General features: G+C 38.3%; 1 protein-coding gene across 1 annotated transcript in view; it reads right to left on the bottom strand.

Moving 5' to 3' along the window:
* The window catches only part of CUNH10orf67 (chromosome unknown C10orf67 homolog), a 111,077-nt gene that overhangs the window by 69,682 nt on the left and 20,012 nt on the right, over nt 1-21,383 (bottom strand). Inside the window, exons 6-9 of the mRNA XM_069086120.1 lie at nt 14,353-14,499; nt 7,861-8,008; nt 6,646-6,704; nt 1,966-2,031 (exon numbers count right to left, since the gene is read on the bottom strand). Of these exons, the coding sequence (XP_068942221.1) occupies nt 1,966-2,031; nt 6,646-6,704; nt 7,861-8,008; nt 14,353-14,499 (420 nt within the window). The remainder of the gene's footprint in view (nt 1-1,965; nt 2,032-6,645; nt 6,705-7,860; nt 8,009-14,352; nt 14,500-21,383) is intronic.

Below are 21,383 nucleotides of genomic sequence, written 5' to 3' on the forward strand. Positions count from 1 at the left end.
GGTTAAGACTAAGAAATATTTCCAGTCAGGAGGTAGTCCCATGTACCCTCCTAGCCCTTTAGAGAATAATTCCATTAACAATAATTAAAACTACAGTAAAGATAGGAGGCAAAGAATTTCATGAATTGTGCTGGTCTGGACAAATATAATAGAGACAAGCCATAAAAGCATTGTAGGTATGTCCATGTAGATCTTACCTACTTCTGCTTTCAAAGCACTAACATAAAACTGAGTTTATAATCTACAAAAAAATAATGATTTGTAATATGAATCAAATCAAGACCTTAATATACAAATGTTTGGAAGTTTCAGTGTTCACAAATGAAAAGGTTTTACTTTGAAGGAATGAGAGAGAAATGAGGGGCAGACGGGGCAAGGGAGGATGAAATAGATCAATCCCATGTGGGGCTAAACCTCTGAGAGAAGAGGGTTTGATTTCTTTTTATATATCTATATCTATCTACATATATACACACATACATCTATCCATCCATCTGTCTATCCATCTGTTCATCCGTCTGTCTGTCTATCTATCTATCTATCTATCTATCTATCTATCTATCTATCTATCTATCTATCTATCCATCCATCCATTCATCCATCTATCAGTCTATCTCTCCATGCATATATATAAATATTTGTGTCCTAAATGTGGCAGAAAAGAATGATATTGTTGAGAAGATTAGAGGTTGTTCATAGAAAATTCTTCAGATATTGAAACATTTGCTTTTTCTAGGTTGTCACACTTTATACCAACTCATGACTGACTTCCTTATTTTGTTTTCTGTATATACATACATACACACATACATATATAATTTTGTGTATATATGTCTGTGCATATATATGTATGTGTGGTATGTGTGTATATATAGATAGAGCTAGAGAGAGATGGATAGAGAGATAGTAGAGATGGATATAGGTATATAAAAGAAACCAAACCCTCTTCTCTCTGATACTCAAATATAAATATGGATGGAGATGTCTCAAATGTCTAGAGTTCTCAGGATCATATATACATGTGCTTATAAAAGGAAGATTTGGATTGAAAAGAGAACTGAAATTGTCTTTGTTTTCTGCATTTACAAGTCGGTCCCATAGAAGGCCCTAGAGCATTGTTTTTCATTAATTTCTATGACAAGGAACCCAAAGCACATGAAGCTAAGAACCACAAAACAAAATCAGGAAAGCAGTCATGACTTGGCACAAAGTGTGACAACCTAGAGAAAAGCAAACGTTTCAATATCTGAAGTGGGGCTGATTTTCTATGAACAACCTTTTCTCTTCCCAACAGAATCATATTCTTTTCTGGCACATTTAGGACGCAAGTCAAGCTGTGTCTTATTTTTTATTATAATAAACACAGTCAGTTGACTATAACAAAGACATATTAGTGTTGATCAGTTGAAAGCCAAAATACACCATCAGCTGGGGGGGGGGAGCAAAAAAAGAAAAGTCAACTGATAAAATAAAGGACCAGCCGTCTGGAAAGCTCTATAAAAAGAGAATAAAAAGGGCAGTGTTCTTATGAGACTACCACAGGATGCCAAAATATCTAGCGAGGGCCCTTCTGTGGCTGTCATTTCTGGAAACTGACTAAGACTAGCAAACCCCTTATATTAGTGTGGTCTCGTGCTTAATGTTTCTTGAATGTCTTTAAGAAAATATGTACCAAAAAAAAGTCCTGTGAACCATATTTAAAATATGTAACATAAGATTCTGAGTAAGATTTTTGTAAGGGTAAAATATTATAATGGCATAGATTGGTTTCCTTACAATTACACTTTTAAAAATATTTCCATCGTTTACCAAATTGTGTATATAAGAGTATTTAGAGTAGCAGGAATGAATATTTCTTGATCAATAAATACACAAATAAAATTCAAATATGAAAATGATGATTTTCAGTATAATAGACTAGAGTTGGAGGGGGAAGAGAAGGGAAATAAAGGTAGAGACCCTTACCATGTCTTGAACTGTCCTTTTCTCTTGATCGAGATCCAAATTTAATTTGTTTTTTATTAAGATTAACTGAAATGAAAAAGTATATTAAATTCTCATTAAAGATAAGAATTTATTTAAAATTCTTTCTGGTCAATAGACCTCACTGAAATTAATTTTACTCTAAATAACATAAGTGAGAAGAGAGAACTTTTCAAATAATTTTGAATTCAAGACAAATGACATTATATTAATAATGATAAGAGCTAACATTTATATTGTACTTACTAGGTGCCAGGCATTGTGCTAAGCATTGCACAATTATTATCTCATTTGGTCCTCACAGCAACCCTGGGAGGGAGGTGATAGTATTATCCCCATTTTACAGATGAGGAAACTGAGGCAAACAGAGGTTACCTGATTTGCCCAGAATTGCAAAAGAAGTGACTTTGAACTTAGATCTTCCTGACTCCAGGCCTAGCGCTCTATCCACTGTGACACTTAGCTTCAGTTATCTTCCTCGGAGTCACTGCGAGGACCAAACATGCTAATTTAGCAGTCATTATTACAGTATATTGCTATCATATATACATTCAAAATATTTTAAGAAAACTCAGTTCATTTACAATTATTCCAGAAAACCTAGCCCCTTATCTCCAGAGAACTGGCTATCAGGTGTCAAGCATTTCATTTGACAAAGATCTGGGGATAAATGGTTAAAGGATATAAAAATGTGACCAAAAGAAGAATGCAAATTATTAACCACATAGAAAAAAAATCCTCTAGATTGTTGATAATTAGAGAAATGCAAGTTATATCATCAACTCCAAGGTTTCACCTGATACCCCTTGATTGACAAAGTTTGACAAAACAGGGGAATGACAAATATTGGAGGGGCTAGAAGAAAACAGAGGTATTAATACATTGTTGGTGGAGTTGTGTGGAATCTGTTTTGGAACCAATTTTGACCTGTCCCCAGAAAGTCACTAAATTTTGCAAACGTTCTGGCTCTGTTGATTCCACTACTAGACTCATACTCTGAAGAGGTCAAGCAAAAAGAAAAAAGACTGAAATCTACAAAAAAAACATTCATAGCAGTTCATTTTGTGGTGACAACTGGAAACCAAGAAGGGGTCCATCAATTGGGGAATGGCTGAATAAATTATAGCATATGTATATTATGGTACCATAATATTCATAGCAGCACTTTTGTGACAGCAAAAAGCTGGAAACAAAGTCAGCTGAACAAATTGTGGAATATGGATGTAATGGAATAATTATGGCATCTGAAGAAATAGCAAATATGAATCGAAAGAAACACGGGAAGACTTGGATGAACTGATGTAAAGTTAAGAGAGCAGAACGAGGAGAAAAATGAACACAATAACTTCAATAATTTTAATGAAAGTAACACTAAGGGGCAGTAAAACTCGACCTATTCATCAATAAATGATGAAACAAACTCTCCTCCTCTTGATAGACAGGTGGGGGACCACAGTGACAGAATGGTGTATATTTTGTCAATCACTGCCATGATATCAGCTGGTTGCACTAAATGTTTTTTGTTTGCTTTTGTCAATTTAAGAGGTTCTTTGAGGAGAGGAGAATTCCTTGGAAGTTATTATAGTTTGTAACAGTAATGCTAATTGCAGCTGCTGTGGGAGTGTAAGATCAATAACACCAGCACACAGGAGGGTTGCTAGCACAGATTCTTTGATATGATATGCTTTTCTAAAGGAAAACAACTCAAAAGGGGTCAACTATCTTACTTTAATCAAACATATATATCAGTTACTTAGCTCAGGGGGAAAAGTTAGCACCCTGAACTTCGGAGAAAATACAAACTGAAATTACAAGCAGAAATAATAGCATAAAGACTGGACTTCTAACCATCTGACCAAATAATACATATACAACAGATTAACAGACAGATCCAAGTGTCTGACCATTACATACATACAAAGTTACCAGAGAGACAAGCACCAACATTTAGGTTTTCAAACCCTGAGGGAACCTTAACAGCCCAGAGTCTCATTTGGCTATATCACTGTGAGTACTCTTCCTTTAAGTAAGCCCCAAAGCAAAATGCTAACCTCAGAGTATATACACTTCTTCAGGGTCATAGGACATCACAACCCTCATGATCTACTAATTACAAAGTAGCAAAAGGTGTGGGCCTTCCTGAAAAACAAGCCTAGGGAATCAAGTTTCTCTTGTTGGGCTTGAGGTTGGAGGAACTGGGAAAGTTTAACTTGGAGAAAAGAAAACAGAGGAAATATGGCAGCTGTCTTCGAGATATGAATTACTGCTATTTGGGGAAAAAAAGGATTAGACTTGTTCTTTGTGACTACAAGATGGAGAGATTTGGGCTAGGAAAGAATATTCTCACTTGATTTTGGAACAGGTTGAATGACTGGGCCCCAACAATGCTCAATAATTAATTAATGCTCAACTTGGGTCTCTTAAGCCCTACTTTTTTTATCTCATCATAATATATTGGTTTCTCTGAATTCTTGAAAGAATATTCCAGTGGAGCAACAAAGCTTAAGCAGGTCCTACCACGCTAAGAACCCTTCAGGCAAAGGCCAAGTGACAGACTCCCAAACTAGCAAAATGGAGTTGGATCACAGGGAACTCAAATATTCTTTGGTAGAAACTTAAGCAATCACTCAAGTAAGACTTAAATCCAAGGCATTATGATTTCAACAATAACCCAGTCTATGATGTGGGGGCGGCTAGGTGGTGCAGTGAATAGAGCACCAGCCCTGGAGTCAGGAGGACCTGAGCTCAAATCCAGACTCAGACACTTAACACAAAAACTAGCTATGTGACCTTGGGCAAGTCACTTAACCCCAATTGCCCTGCCTTCCCCCCTCCAAAAAAGCAGGGAACAAAAAGTCCATGATGTGCCTTGGAAATAAATATTTTAGTAAAAGAAGTTTTGAGTAAGTTAACTTTATAAGGACAGCTATCTGTTACTAAAGATAAAAATGTACACAAGACTAGGCTAATGATAATAAATAACTGGTTCCATCAATAAAGACAGAGCAAGGGAACCAAAGCAAAATTTTCCTAAAGTCCAAGACTTCAAGTGAGAGAAGGAAGGAGCTACAGAAAATACCTCCAAGCAGTGACTTGAGGACCTGAATAGAGTCTGGTGGCTTAGTTTTCTTTACTTCTCATGACCCCAGCCGGCCTCTCCTGGAACTTCCATATTAGTCCTTAACTATGGTGTCCTCTGTATTCTAGGCTTTTTGCTCCTCTCTATGTTATTCTGGATAACAGGAACACAGACATGGAAAGTACCCTTCTGTGATTCCATCCCCTTCACCAAACAAACACCACTATTTATCTAGCCACCTTTCCTTTTCCACACAGAGGTGAAAATGACGTGAGGGAGAGGATGGAGGAAGACTGAGGATTTCTCATGATGCAGGAATGGGAAACTAATTACCCTATAAATTCCTACAGGAAATTTGCCCCATAAGATGGCCATTTCTTTTGAAAATATTTCTGTAATGTTATCTCTTTTGAAAATCAGATATCATTTTGCAAATCAAAACCATCTGAAACTTAAATATCAACCTACCATTGGTTATTATTATGGCATGGGTATGCCAGGAAGTCTCTTATCTTACTTTGATATCAGAAGAGTTGCCTACTGTCATGATTACTAATTTTTCCTTAGACTAGGAATGAAAGCATTATTTTTTTTATATTGTGTACCATAAGCCTGGCTCATTCCTATACAGGCACTCACTGAGTCAGTCCACATTCATCTTGAGAAGGTGCCACAGGTGGATGACGAGCGGGGCCTATCATTAAGTAGGAGGAAGAGACCTACCTGACTGTTTTACATTTGGTACTCTTTAATAAGGATATTCTCCAAGGGATGCCATATTGCAAATTGAGACTACAATGCTATCAGAAGAATCAAATAACCATTAACCCAATGGGTAACGGGAACACATACAATAGGAACAAGTAGGCTATGGCATGTTACTAATAATGTCTGGCATAAGAAATTAAGGAAAAAGCTATAATTGAAGACATGTTTGACTGGAAAAGGAGGTGGGCTGATCAGGTGGTGAGAAGATAGACAATAGAGGGACAGCCTCAATGGCTCATTGATGGCATCAAAATTTTTTTTAAAAAATTGAGAGGGGGCCTCCAACAAAAGGGTGACTCCTCTATGGAAGATCTATAAAAAGACAAAGATTAGAAATTCAACATGGAGAGTCTGCAATCTGTACCAATTTAAAGGAACCTCCCCTGAAGAAACTGAGAATCCTTTAAAGGATCAAAGTAAGTAAAAACAAACACATACCAACATCAGTATGGGTACATCAGATATAAAATGCAGATTCTTATAAATTTCCTCCCCATGACTCAACTATTTCCATAAAATGTCATTGAATCTTCTTTATGAACCTTTTAAATACCCCACAATTAACCACAAATTATCAAATTTACAAAGTAAGAAAAGATTTCCAACAACTAACCACTTTTCAAAGAAGAAATGCAATTTAGGGGAAAATCCCTTCTCGTCATTAGTCACCCAACAATAAGCAATGGGACAGATGAACATGTATTATGTCCATTTTCTTTTGCTTTGTATAACTATTTGGAAATTCTGCCGGCCCCCAAGCATGCAGATATTTCAATTAAAAAGGGTCATTCATCAATGTCAAAAAGTTACAGTACCTTTTCAATCATTTTCTGATCCTTCTCCATTTTTTGTTTCATAGCCAAAAGTTCACCTTCTGAAAACAAAAGAAGAGAAAAGCAGACCATGAAATTACATGCTTCTGTCCATGCATTCCAACTGTGTGTGCTAGGTCAGTCTGTAAGCCAATGGAATGCACAGTGGACCAAAGTCCTAGCAGGACTGTGACCTTCACAATCGCCCTTGACCTTCCCAGCCTCCTTCCTGCTGTTCAGCCTGCCGGTCAGATGGAGATTAAGAAGTAAGTTAAAGAGCCAAGTGTGGCACAGAGCCCACCACTTCTCCTCAGGCCGAGCTGCAGACATCTCTGCTGTTAGTCACAGCCAATACGAACTGCGTTAGCAGGTCATTCCCAATTACACCTGCTAAGCTTGAGAGCAAATGAGAAGTGAAAATGTGTAATCCCGACATTTTAGATGGCGGCAGTTTTGAGTATTGCTGTCATACTGCTGACTTGGTAGCTGTTAGGTGGCCTGATTTTATTTTTACATAGTTCAGTTTTTTTACCAATCAATCTAATGACCACACCAGGGAGTTAACACAAAATCATTCATATCTGCAAATAATAAAAACATACTTATAAGTGCACACATGTCTAGTAATTGAGCTATAAGAGATAGTGACACTACAGTTTGTGATACAAATTCTTTAAATTTATGCTTTAAATGAACCCCATAAAATGAAACCAAGAAGCATGCTTCCTAAGATGCTTTCTGTATAAAGCATATTCAAATACACATGCATAATTGTCTAAACTTTTACATGTCCATAATATAATTTTTGCATTATATTTGCCAAATATAACTTTTGAATTACAGATTACTGAAAGGTCTTAAGTGTTTCTAGTTTTCTCTAAGCATAGAAAACTTCAGATTAATCAAGTTTCTTAAATATTAGTTAAAAGGCAAGATTTAAAGGCAATTCTATCATGATATCACCATGTTAAAATGGTAAAGTTCAGAAATGAGCAGCAAATGCCTTGATGCCCAGAAAAGAATGCTTAAAAAAATAGTCTTTCCCCCTGAAATAGATCATGGATCTTCCATAGGAATGATCCAGATTCCAAGGAGACCAAGGAAAGGGGCTAGAGAAATGTGCAAGGTTCATACATGGTAGCCTGCAATTGAAATCTTAGGGGGACTCGAACTGATTTGCACTCATTGGCTGGCTCACAGCCTGCTTCAAAATGTTACCTAAGAGTGTATTTGCCTTTTCACAGAGCTGAAGATCCTCTTCAAGTCCCACAATGAACTTCACCAGTTTCTCATTTTCCTTTTTGAGGTCGCTAATCTCCCTTTCTAAATTTGCTATTTTCTCATTGCTTTCTGCTGTTATGGATTCCTGAAAGACCGGAAATTTCATATTTCTAAGCCAGGATTTAAATATGCAACACATGAGAGCCATAAATATACAAGCGGTTCTATCATATCATTTTCTGAATTCTATTACACATTTATTTATCCCATGAATAGAGAAAATGAAAGAGCTTGCTGGAAGAAAGACTGCAGTACATTATGTACAAAGACCATAACACATGGGGACATTTTATTGACAGGAATAATGCATATCATACTGTTTGTGTGCCCTCATCATTCAGGTCAATTTCTTATGGAGGCTGTGTCCGGGGAGGCAGCTGGGGCCTCTCCACCCACACTTCCCTCTGTGTGTTTCTGAAGCGCTGTCCGTAACTAGGCAAGCTGGGGGGACTGTGGATGGGCAGCACCAGGGGGTTGCAAAGTGCATGGCTAAGGAGGGGGGCTTGTTGCCTTTGTGCTATCGCTCAGTGTCACCGCTGCCTGTGTCAGAAGAGCACATCACATGTCAAGCCGGTGACGTTTCCAGGCTGGGAGCCGCATGGAGCCCATCAGGCCCGCCGATAGCCACACAGTGGGTTTTCTGCTTGCTTCAGGAGCCACCCAGAGGCAATTCATATTCTGAACATTAACGTGGCTTTGCATGCCTGTCACACTTGGACTGTGCAGGCGGTTAATGCTATTGAAGACTTCGGTTTAAATCTCTATGCAAACAGTGATTACCTTGTAAGAAGGTTTCAGGATAACTTACAACAAAAGACTTTAAAGTTATAGTTTTAGGAAAGCAAACTCATTTACATTTTTATTATGTGTGTCTTTTGTTTAAATCTTGCCACGTCCATTATGGTAGAGTCTTTTTCTTACGCAATTGAAGCTTATTGGGCAGCTAGTCTTTTTTCTGGTCTGTTTCAAAGCTATTGAAAACATCTGAATATCCTCTCTGGCTGCCACACTCTTCTCTAAAATGAAGATGTTACAGATTTTTAAAAGCTAGAGTGGAACTTTACCTCAAACTATAAGGCATCCAACTAAGTCCTGTGTCTATAAAGATATTAAATAATTAAGGCGGGTAACATGACATTTCTATGTATCAGTAATTCTATTCTAAAAGTGCGTATAGCTGTAAAAAAGAAAAAAAAAACAGGTAACTAAGAGGAAGAGTGATTCTCAAAGCATGCTACCTAGAATGCTACAGATAAATTAGAGCTTTGAAAGCCATCTTCAGTCAAACCGAAAAATGAAAAATCTCATAGCTACAAATGCTGAATAACTACTGATAAAAGTAACGAAACTCAGAGCCCCCAATATATTATCCTAATTAATAGAACTCCGACCCTTTGATTTAAAAGATGTGTGAAGTTGAATACCTTGCTTGCCTGCATGATTCCCAATCATTTCAAAGAAAAAGGTAGCTAATGTGGATTATATGAACTTGTGATTCACTCCCAAATATGCATGTTTAAATTCTGTTTTAGGTTTTTTAAGGGCAACTGAAATAATAAGTTACTGATAAAGTTTGTTTATTATTTTGAATTATACTTATATTTTTGTTTGATGGGAAACTTTATTTTCTAGAAATTTTGGTTCCTTTTAAGTAATAAGGCATAATTAATTATTGTTAACTAGAAAAACTTGCCTAAATCTCATGAATATCAACAAAGTTGTTTTCTTAAGAAAGACCTCTCATATTTGGAGAATATATCTCATTCATTTCTTGTCTGATATTATTCAATTCTAAATCACCTCACAATATATTTATAGACCCAAAAGGATTTTAAGATAACCAGTCCAGACCCTAATAGGCTTAAGAATTAGTTCCTTACCAGTGACAGAATTTGAACGTCAACAGCTGATGATTACATGAGGACCTATTATCATAAACTAAACAACCTAATTTGAATTAATCAGGTGAAGTGATGTGAAAAATTTAACATGATTTAAGACCTAAATACTATCCCCATTTCATTTTTTTTATTCTTGTCTTAGAGCAATAATTTGGGAAAACAGAACTGGTTAATTTTCTCATTCATCAATTTATAACTCATGCTTTGCTCAGATAATCTTTAGCTCTGGCTCCACCATCTGTTACAAAGGAGAACTACAAGTAATTAACTATTCAGTGTCCTGCAGCAATGAGGACACTCATTAGCAAAATGAACAAAGGAATAGTTCTTTGTAGCTACAGTCATCTGTTACACTTTGAGTGGCAGGTTTTGTGGGAGTGTTTTTCTACCATCTGCCCACAGCAGTAGTTTTTGGCTTGCTTAAACCAAGAGACTTTTAAATTAAATAGTGTAAGCAAAGCAAAGTTAGGAGGGAGGTGATCATTAAATGGTAGTTAACAAAATACGCATAGTCATTTAAATCTACATTATACAGTAAATGTTTATCTGTGCTGATCTATTGTCAGTCTGGATTTTCAAAAAATAAATGCATTTACATGATTGAAATGAAGGTTTTCTATCATATAAAGCTGAGTACTTTGGGCAACTTTACAAAATTTTGGTAATAATTCTCTGTTACCCCATAACCATGACTTGAACATCTGGCCTACTTGGCATACATGCCTCAATTTCTCAAATGAGTCTTCATTACATATGTAGTTTCCCTGGTCCTCAGCTCTTAAGGTAGCAAAACATCCCTGGGAGAGAGGAATAGCATTAGAAAGCTCCTGCAGGCCTTTCTGCATCTTCTCAGCAGCCTCTTTCAGAGGGTAGAGGAAGTCTGTCTTATCTCTACAACTATCATGCCTATAATTTAGGCTTCTCAAAGAGATATGGGCTAGTGAGGGGCTGCCTGATGCCTGCCCACTGTCTCCTGAGAGCCTCAGAGAAGAGCAGGTGCTTTCCTGGGAAAGTGACAGCCAGACACTGGGTAACACACTGAGGCAGAGTAGCCCTGGTGTGCTATCTCTCCTGAGTGACAGCTCTGTTATAGAGGCATATTTTCCAAGGATGGGGGTGAGGGGGCTTCATTTGCTTCCATCAACATTTGGGGTAAAGAAGACGGAAAGAAAAGCCACTCCAAAAGAAGAATGCTACTTGAGAGAGGACATTAAGATGTCTCAAGAGGAAAGGTTACTTCAGAATATAACTTTTCTCTTTTCTACCCATGCCTACATATTCTCAGAGAACATTTGAAATCATTTAAGTCTAACCTCTTCATTTTCCATCTTGTAAAACCCCAGAGGTTATGTTTCTTGTCCAAATGACACAGAGAGTAAGTGTGTAGTATATCAAGGATGTAAACTCAAGTCTTCTAACTCCAATCCATCATAATGGGAAAGAGAAAATAGATATATAAACTTGCTTCCTGCATAAGAACACTAAACTTTTCTTGACCACTGACAATTCCCTGTACCCATTCACTTTTTTTTTTGAGGCAATCAGGGTTAAGTGACTTGCCCAGAGACATACAACTATTAGTGAGGCAATCAGGGTTAAGTGACTTGCCCAGAGACATACAACTATTAAGTGTCTAAGGTCAAATTTGAACTCATGTCCTCCTGACTCCAGGTCCAGTGATGCTTTATCCACTTTGACACCTAGCTGCCCCTACCCATTCACTCTTACTGAATTTCTCCCCCTCCTCCCATTAAAACACACACACACACACACACACACACACACACACACACACACAGACTTTTCCAAAGCGACATAAAAACATGTACTAATTAGTGAGGGAATTCATCTTCTGTTAGCAGGAGATTTTTCTTCTACTTGTTTTGCCATAATGTACCATCTAAAGAATTATTTAATATATTTTCATTTCCCAAAACAGCTGTTGAAATACTATACTTAAATCCTCCCAAAAAAGTATATGGGAAAGGTAATGAAGCTGATTGACACTAAGTTGTTTTTTTTTTTTTTTTATGTGATTTCATTACCAGTGTCAGTAAAATATCGTAAGTGTTCCAGGGTTAATCTTGGTTTTAAAGCAACATCTAAGAAAGCAATTCTCGCCAAAGTCCATCAGTTTCTCACTTTTTTTCACCACAAGGGGGGGCAATTGTATAAGGTGAAGTCTTCACTTCGCCCTCATTTAAGGGAGGACAAGATAAGACCAGAATGTATTTTCCTACAAGAGACTTTCTTAGGAGATTATTCCCAAAGGATAGAAAGTATTTCTCTTTATGCTTTCTTTTGTGCATGTGTATTTTTAAAAAGAGATTATAGAGGCTGGGGACAGGTTCCTTTTTCTTTTCTACTGTGTTCATGTAATCATGAAATAAAATAAGAGATATGTCCTGTACATCCCTGACCTGCTACCATCTCAGGGCACCTACCCTGTCTCTCCCAGAGAAGAAGGACTTTCTAGATACCATAGACCCAAAGCAGTTTGCCACTCTCTTCCTGATGATCTAAGCATAATAGAGAAAAATCTAAAATGTGGTCAAGAAAAGTGAACCAGTGGTGAAAGACCTTTCCATTCCAGTAGAAGGTAAGCTCCTTAAAGGAGGGCTCATTTTTCATTTTTGTCTCTCTAGCACATAGTAAGTGTTTAATAAAGGCTAGTGGATGGATTTAAGGATTTAATTTTGCATTACAATACAGTTCAATAAGTATCTGTTGAGTACCAACCATGTACAAAGCTCTATGCTAGAATCTAAAGGCAGGGGGCAAAGAAGAATGAAACAGTGTTTGGCCTTAAGGTACATGAATGGGGAGGGGATGAGAAAGGGAAGGGTCAATGGGGTTCTTTCCACCTCACATTTTTTAAAAACAGCATTTTGTCTAAGTCTCTTTTTTGCCCACCTACCACACGCCACACTTTATCTTGCTTCTTGCTTATCTGTATATGTAGCTAGCATGCATTTATTCAATTTTAAGTTCTTTGGGATCAGGAACTGGGTTGTTTTCATCTTTGTATTGTTTGCCATCTAGCACGAGGCTTGGAATATGTTCCAGCAAAGAACTCTGGGGTTAGACAGAGCCTCTCAGTCTCAGGGCCTCATGTTCCTGATGCAAAATGCTACAATTCAGAGCTCCACCAAACTTCTCAGTCCTAGACTTATCAGTAAAATTGTCCTCAGCTTCTTGACTGTGACTGGCCTTGAACTAGCTGAAAAGGACTAGGGATTGATTACAAGACAAATCTGAACTAGAACTTGGAAATCCAGGAGGGACTTTCCTCATGTTCTGGACCTCCACTCTTCCTTGTTAGCAGAGGCTGGGGACAGCATTCTGGGTGTCTGGACTTTTAAGATTCTTTCTTTTCCCAGATGGAAAATTGATGTCAAATCTCCTAACCACTTCCTTTTTTTCTTTCCTTGGAAGTCAATTCATGATTTAAGCAGCACGGCAACTCTTTACTTCTACTGCATAAAGGGAAATTGGAAAGTCTAGGAAATTCTTTTAAACATATTTTGATAACTATATTTCAATATAAGTGGTTTCCTTTGTAACCCTATGCATTTTATGCACTTAAAAACTTTATTTTGAGACAGGCTGTATAGGCTTCACCAGACTACTAAGACACACAGAAAAGGTTCAAAATTCTTGCTTTAGATCTATTCTTAAGGCTATTGGCAGGAAGACAGCTAGTCCGTCAAAAAGAATTTTGTAAGGGCTTACTCACTTGGTTCCTGCCCTCAGGGAGCTCACATTTGTTTAGTATCTCTAAAATAAAGTGGGGGACCTTCAGACCCTTCTGATTTGGGTCAAAGTTAAAATTAAACAATTCAATAGGATCAATTCCCCCCTCCCACACACACACACACATACACACATACACACAAATGTGTTTTCCCTCCATTTTTTTTCTTCTTTGATAGTTTTCTAGCTTAGGGTCGTTTTCCCCCAAGGGGGAAAAAACTGGGGCACTTTGTTTTCATTCTAAATAGAAAATTGTTCAGTTTTTTTTTATCCATAAGTTGGGGAAACTAATGCCTTTAGCTCCTGCCTCCCAGGATTGCTGGGAACCTCAAACAAGAAGATAAGGAAGCTATTTGTAAACCTTAAAACACTAGTATAAATGTCCACTGTTCTTATGACAATTATGAAATTGCTACTGTTGTTTCTAAACTGGTGCCTCCAAGATAAAAAAAAAAAGTACTAGTTAAATTCCTTCCGTGGCCTAGGGACTCTCTCAAGAGGGGTAGTAGTTTGTTTTTTTTTTCTTTAAGCAATCGGGGTTAAGTAACTTGCTCAAGGTTCCACGGCCAGGTGTTTCTGGGTGGGTGCTAAGTGTCTGAGCCCGGATTTGATCCCCAGGTCATCCTGACTCTGGGGCCAGTGCTCTTACTTGCTGTGTTACCTGGCTGCCCCAGGGGTAGTAGTTTTGACCACACAAACATTTCTCTCTCTGAAATTGAATCTTTTTTATATTTGCTTAAGATGGTTTCACAATTAGTTCATACTTTCAACTTACCAATTTGAATAACTCATTTTCTTTATAGGAAGCTAATTGTTCTTCTAACTCTCTTATTAAATCATTTTTATCTTTAAGCTTTTTTCTGAAAAGGTTTAAATTCACTGTGGACAATTTTGAAACTTCTTCATCTATTTCAAAGAATTGCTATTGGAAAAAAAAAAACAACATTCAGAATCAGAAATAAAAATCAGACAAAATGAAGTAACAATATGTTCTTTTACCTCTGTGGTCTTTTTCTAAATGACTTAGTACTCCCAAGCACAAGTTTCTATAATTTATACCCCCCAAAATTCGATGTTGTCTTCCAAAGCCAGCAGTCTTGAACACAGTACTTTCTATGCTAAAAGACATTAAGAAATTATAAAATAAAACACGCATAGAATGATATATGTAGCATGGTGTGCCTTTTTGCTTGCATGGGTTATGAAAATATGGTGGCTTTTTTTTTAAAGCTGCCTATTCATTATATCTGAGAGTGTCTTGTCTCATTTTCTCCACTGAGGGGTTGGCAGGATTTGAGGCTATAAAAAGGTGCCTCCAAACTTCAACAGCTTAATTATTTCTCCTTAGGTTTGCAATGGTGACATGAGGTCTATGAGTTTGGAAAAAAACAAAGATTTCACTTACTTGGCATCAGCTGCCCAGGTGCTGATAATGATTTGCAGCACACATATATTAAGTGCTGAAAAATAACACAAATCCAGTAGCTTTCAGCAGATGAAAACTCAACGTAGACACTGCCTTGTAAAGTAACAGCATTTGCTGTTGGAGTTTAAGGTTTTCATTTTAAATAGAAATTTTTTCATTTAAACATTCTAAGGTCTCAGGTATGAATCGGATCATATCATTGTTTCCCAGACCACATTATACATGCAGACATAAAATGTCTAAATTTTCTTTTGTAAACACCATCCTTAGCCTCAGATAAGTAGCTCAGAAGCTTAGAGGGAAAAAAGGAGTGACAAGGGGCAGTATGGAAGGAAGAAACAGGTTTTAAAAGTTTATACAGTACAGGACAACACAACATTTATTGAGTACCTTTGGTATGCAATGTACCATGATACTTGTTAGGAGAGATATAAAGTTTAGATTAGCTAATCCTTGCCCTCATGAAGTTTATAAATTGTAGATGGCTCAAGAGCTCTGCTGAACTGACACTCTTCAACTGAAAGCTTCAGATCAGCCAATCTAGTGCTTTACTCTTTTTTTTTTTTTTTTAGCAATTGGGGTTAAGTAACTTGCTCAAGGTTACATGGCCAGTTATTTCTGGGTGTGGTGCTAAGTATCTGAGCCAGATTTGATCCCAGGTCATCCCGACTCTGAGGCCAGTGCTCTTACTCACTGTGCTACCTGGCCACCCCTTAGTCTTTTTTGATGGAAGGAAGAAAAGAAGGGAGGGAGGGTGGAGGAAGGAAAGGAAGAGGAGGAAGGAGAAGGAAAGAGAAGAAGGGAGGGGAAACAGGGAGAGAAAGAAAGAAAAGGAAGAGGAAGGAAGGGAAGAAGGGAAGAAGGAAGGAAAAGAAAAAAGGAAAAAAGAGGGGATAGGGAGGGAGAGAGAGAGAAAAAGAATCATTCATTAAGCACTGCTAATACAAATACACTCCCTGCCCTCAAGAAGCTTACAACCTAATGGGGGAAGATGACTCATATAGGGCATGCAATCCAGGAAGGAGTGTTTTGATCTGAGAAGTCATAAAGATGGATAAGTGGAGACATTGGAGAATTGAATGACATATCCTTTCTAGGAATGACAATGTTGCTTTGATCTCTTCCTGGAAGAAAAGCTCCAGACACATGGGCATATGCATATATCACAGACAGAGGATGGCCAGAATACTGGATGGTGGATCAGAGGCTAGATAGATATGATGAACTCTTATCAATCAGGAGAGCACCAACACAGGACAGGAGCTGTTTCAAAGTCATGCCAGAGACAATGAGGTTACCTCATTGCGTACCAACAACTTTTAACTATTTATGCCTTCTATTTATCCCACTTTCTCTAAGTAACCAGACTCACAAGGCATAGCAGTCCCAGGATGTATAGTAAGGGATGTTTGAGGAAGACTGACGACTATGCCTTTGTGTATGTGGTTGGGAATGGTTCGAAATTTTGGAAAGAAAATAAAGGAGCATCTAGTGCAATGCCTGGCATACAAGAGGTATTTAATAAATGCTCTCGCTTGACTGCTTTGATGACCTCTAAGGTTTCCTTTCTAGCTACTTCTTCTGTGACTTATTTTTATTATTTTCTCATTCTTTCATTAAAATATTGTAGTTATGTATATAAAAATCCCAAAGGTAAGACAGTGAAATCTAAAGACTTTGATGCTTCCACAGGTCTATCATCTCACTAATGTGCACATTCCTGTGTGGAATGGACCCCACTCATACTTTCTTATCCTGTGCATTTCCTGCATGGATAATGTCACCCTGTGTCCCCTAGCACACTCTATGTTCCAACCACACTGGCCTCATCTACTGTTTGCCCAGGTTGTCCCTGTGCTTGGACTGCTCTCCCTCGTTACCTCTAACTCACAGAATTCTTCTTTTCTTGAAAGCACTGCTTAGGCCCATTCTCCTTAGCTGCTGGTTCTTCATTTCCCATTCTATTCCTCTCAGATGTCACTTTATATTTACTTTGCATAGACCAGAATTTAAGCTACCTGAGAGTAGAAACTGGTTTGTTCTTTGCACAGTTTCCTGTAACCAGTAGGTACTCATTAAATGCTTGATTTGACTTGACTTGAAGCTCTACTTGATACCCTAGAGACCTCCCTCTACTCTTCACCTTATGTGCCTCCCTCAGGCTGTCCATTTAGTTAACCCTCTATCTCAACACATGACAGTCTCCACTTTATTCTCTGATGATCAATTACTCTGAGAATCACAGGACTGAGGGGGAACCTGGGGCAAGGCAGACAGACTCCTGAACCTGGAGTAAGAGCTGTGTTGTGGGACCAACTCACTTGACTTCTCTCTGCCTCAGTTCCCTCCTTTGTAAAATGGGGATAAGAATACAAGTTGTACCTTCCTGAGAGAAATATTGTGTAGCTCAAAGGAGGCATAAGGGATGTAAAGTGCTTTGCAAACCTAAAGCTGTTATATATGTTAGTGCTTATTATTATTATGAGATCATAGATGGAAAGCTGATAGAAACTTCACAAGTCTAGTCTAATACTCTCATTTTATAGATGAGGAAAGGGAAGCCCAGAGAGGTCACATAGGTATAAGGCAGAAGAGTCAGAATGTAAGCTCCCCATCTCCCATCTAGCACTTCTTCTCTGCCACATGCATTTATTTCATTTTTCTAACATTTCCAGTAATATGCTGCAGCTTTCTTACACCCACCAGGAGTGCCCTCTGTGCCTTCTGATTCCAGTCTGATTTTTTTTTAGAGATTGTGGTAGCCTTATACCATCACCAGGTTTAGATTGATGCTTAAAAGGAGATTGATGCCAGGTAACTTAACTTTAATACAGACTCCTAAGAAGTCCTACCTGATGCCTGTTAAATACAATCTACAGATTCAAGATGGAATACACAATCCTCCTCTGCTGTTCTGTGTATAAAGAAATGTTCTTGTTGGTGTTTGTCAAGTTCAGAATAAGAAAGAAGATATTTTTTAAAAGATGGGTAGCTAAGGATATCAAGAGTGTTTTGGAATTTCCCAGAGGAAAGCCCCTCCCCTTTGACTCAAATCTCATTACATTTGCTAATTTGTCAGATATTAAACTTGAAAAATCAGATCCATATATTAATCCTGAAGAATATTCCTGTTGTACATATTGAATCTCAGTAAATTGAGAAAGATAATCTTAGATTAAAATAGAATTAACTAATCAGGCAGAAAACTTAACACCTTCACCATCCTAACCTTGCCATAAGGTGGTAGTGGTTGCTATTGCTTTAAAGCAGTATTTGACTATGCTAATGACACTCCAGAAAGACCATACATTTCATGATCAAACAAACTGGGGTGGCAGAGGTAGGGGGGAAGGGAGGGTCTCAGGGAGGCACCTGCCCTTAAACAGTCTCAGGCTTCCTGGCTCCCAGAATAAAGGAAAGCAGAGTCTTAAGATTTAAGGGAGAGGATCATCCCCTTAACCTGTAGACCAAATATTATGAATATTATGAAGAATGTATAATATCATCCTTCAATATAATGAAACCATCAACTTTTGTTTTCAAACAATTTTGAAAACAAATGGAGTTAAATCCAGATAAAGAAACAGTCATGGAAAACTAATTTGAGTCTAGAATATCAGGAAAAACAGAAGGTAGAAATTAGCCAAGAAAGAAAAATCTAGAAGTTGGTAGCACAAAATGTGCTCTTGTGGATGAGGCTTTTGGTGAGAAGGTTTCCATGATACAAAACTCTAATCTCTAAACTGTTAGCACACAATTGACTATAACATTCCTGTCAAATAATACGTGTGCCTGGATTAGCAGCAGGAGGTGAGAGGTTCATGGATTTAAAGCTGGAAGGAATCTCACAGGCCAACTATTCTGTCCCCCTTATTTTATAGATAAAGAAACTGATGTCTGGAGAGGCAAAGAGACCTTGTCTGTGGCCAGGAAAAAGGTCACCAGCTGAACCCTGACTCCTAAAAATGCCTCTTTGAGTTTTAATATAACTTCAAAACAATTTACTCTGTGCCCTAGTGGCGGGGGGTTGGATGATGGAAGTTGAAAGGAATCTCCTGCCCCCCAACCTAAATATAAGGAAACCTTGGGTGACTTCCTTCCTTTTCAGAAGAGAGGATGTGAAGAGAGGGTGCTTGAAAAAAAAAAAAAAGAACTTTCTTGTGCTAACTGGATGCAGCAGTGGGCTTGACTGACAAGAGCTGAAAAAGTGACCATTAGATTTAACCTGGTTAATCTAACAAAACAGGCATAACCCTCCTTTTAAGAAAGAAGAAGCCCCAGCTGGACAGCTCAGTGGGGAAAGTCAGCAGCAGCAAGCATTGCACAGGTATGTTAGAAACACTTTACACTGAATGGACCCCTTATTAAAGATTTCTAGGAGGACACAGACAAGAGTGGTGTAGCATGAAAAGGCATGGATAGATTACTGCTGGCATTACTGGGGTGAGTACATACACGCATACATATATGTGCATGCATGTATATAGATGCATGTATGTATATGTATATATATATAATCACAGATCCATTAAAACATTGCAGTGTATTGGTCTTCAGTTTTAGGCTCCTAGAGTATAGGTATAGGGGTAAAGTCTATATGGTACTCTTTATACAATCCCATGTCATAATTTTTGTTGCTGTTCAATGCAATTTGGGGTTTCTTTGGCAGAGATATTGGAGTGGTTTGCCATTTCCTTCTCCAGTTCATTTTACAGATGAGGGAACTGAGGTAAACAGAATGAAATGACTTGCCCAGGCTCACACAGCTAGTAAGTGTCTGAAGCCAGTAGGTGCTATTATAATTCCCATTTTTTAACTGATGATGCTGAGGCAGACATAGGGTAAGTGACTTACCCAGGGTCATAGAGCTAGTAAGTGTAGGAGGCCAGTAGATGCTATTATTATTCTCACTTTATAATTGATGTTACTTATATAAAAGTGTCTGAGTCAGAATTTGAATTCATGTGTTCCAGACTCCAGGCAAAGCCTCTATCCACCCAGTTGTCTTAGATAAGTCTGTTGAATTAATGACTCAGTCAAAGCCATTGTGTTGCTCATCTATTGTTCTTGAAGACCAATGACATCACAAGGATTATGTCTTGACTTTGGAGAAAACTGGATTTAAGTGAAGCAGAGCAGTGCAGAATCATCAGCCTCTCTCTCCTCCAGAGTCGCTGGAGTCCAGTGGCAAGGTAAAAGTCAAGACGACTGGCAATGGCCCAGGAAGCAGTGAATGACCTTGGTCTTTCTGGATTGTCTTTATCCAGTCTCAGTTTGTCTGAGACAATACCCATTCAAAGACTAAGGGTTGTGTGAGAACTGAGACAAAAGATGGTCTGGTTTACCATAACAAAAGCATGGATCTGGAAGGGAAAGATGGTCAGAGTTTCTGGCTCGGAACAGAAAACAACTTATCAAAGCTATAAACAAGTCTTAAACACTTTTACAGAACCAATTAATCAATCAAAGGTATAAACTAAGTGGGGAAAAGTACTTAATGTGGGAGGAGTGAAGTGCTTTGGAACCATCTGAAGTAGCTGAAAGAATGAGACACAATTCTGGGCTTACATATTTCAGAGAAGGCATTCCAACAGGAAGTTATTTAAATCTCAGGAGTGCACTGAGGAGGCAGACCCTTGTGCTCCTATAAGAGGGCAGTAGGGAAAGACAAGTGAGGGCAAAGGGACTATAAAGTCTCCTCCTCTCTGTACTGTACTCTCTCCCTCAAGCCCTCTTGTTCAGATAATGAAAGGGTGAATAATTTTGAGTTTCCATTACAGTTTATAGCAATGTCTCTGAACAGTAGCAGCTGAGGCAGAGTCTGCATTGGGAGTTCAGAGGCACCTTAAAAACAAATTATTCTGTTAAAAGAAGTAGCTTCAGGACCCATCAAGGCCACTAACTCTCCAACCTCTGTAATAGTAACGAAATTTAAAGATCCCCCGGTATTGGCTTGGTTTTTTGTTTGATTGTATTAAAACCCAGAGCTTGTGAATACCACTTGTGGGATGGACTTGTTGACATGAAAAGAGAGGGCTGAACTGGGAGGAGCTGGTGACGTAAATTTGGAGAGACACAAGAAAGGATAGAGGCAGAAGAACTTTTTGGAAGCAGCATCTTGGAGGCAGAGAGAGACTGAGAGGATTGCTGAGGGCCACTTTGAATTGCCCAGGACTTTTGAGAGCTGCTACCCAGAGCTGCCAAGGACTGAGGAGACATGGCTGTTATGCTGGTACTTTGTCTGTTTTGATGTTGTTTTGCTGTTGGTTCAGAGCTGCTGAGACTGTTCTGCAGACAGAGAGTGAATTCTGTCCACTGGTGAAGGATAGTGCTGTTGTTGCAGAGGTTCTGGAACCTTGCTGTTGGTTCAGAGCCCAGCA

Source organism: Petaurus breviceps, unplaced genomic scaffold (genome assembly GCF_028583685.1).
Source record: "Petaurus breviceps papuanus isolate PSGF00001 unplaced genomic scaffold, PetGlider_PUasm1.0 178, whole genome shotgun sequence".
NCBI classification, from domain to species: Eukaryota; Metazoa; Chordata; class Mammalia; order Diprotodontia; family Petauridae; genus Petaurus; species Petaurus breviceps.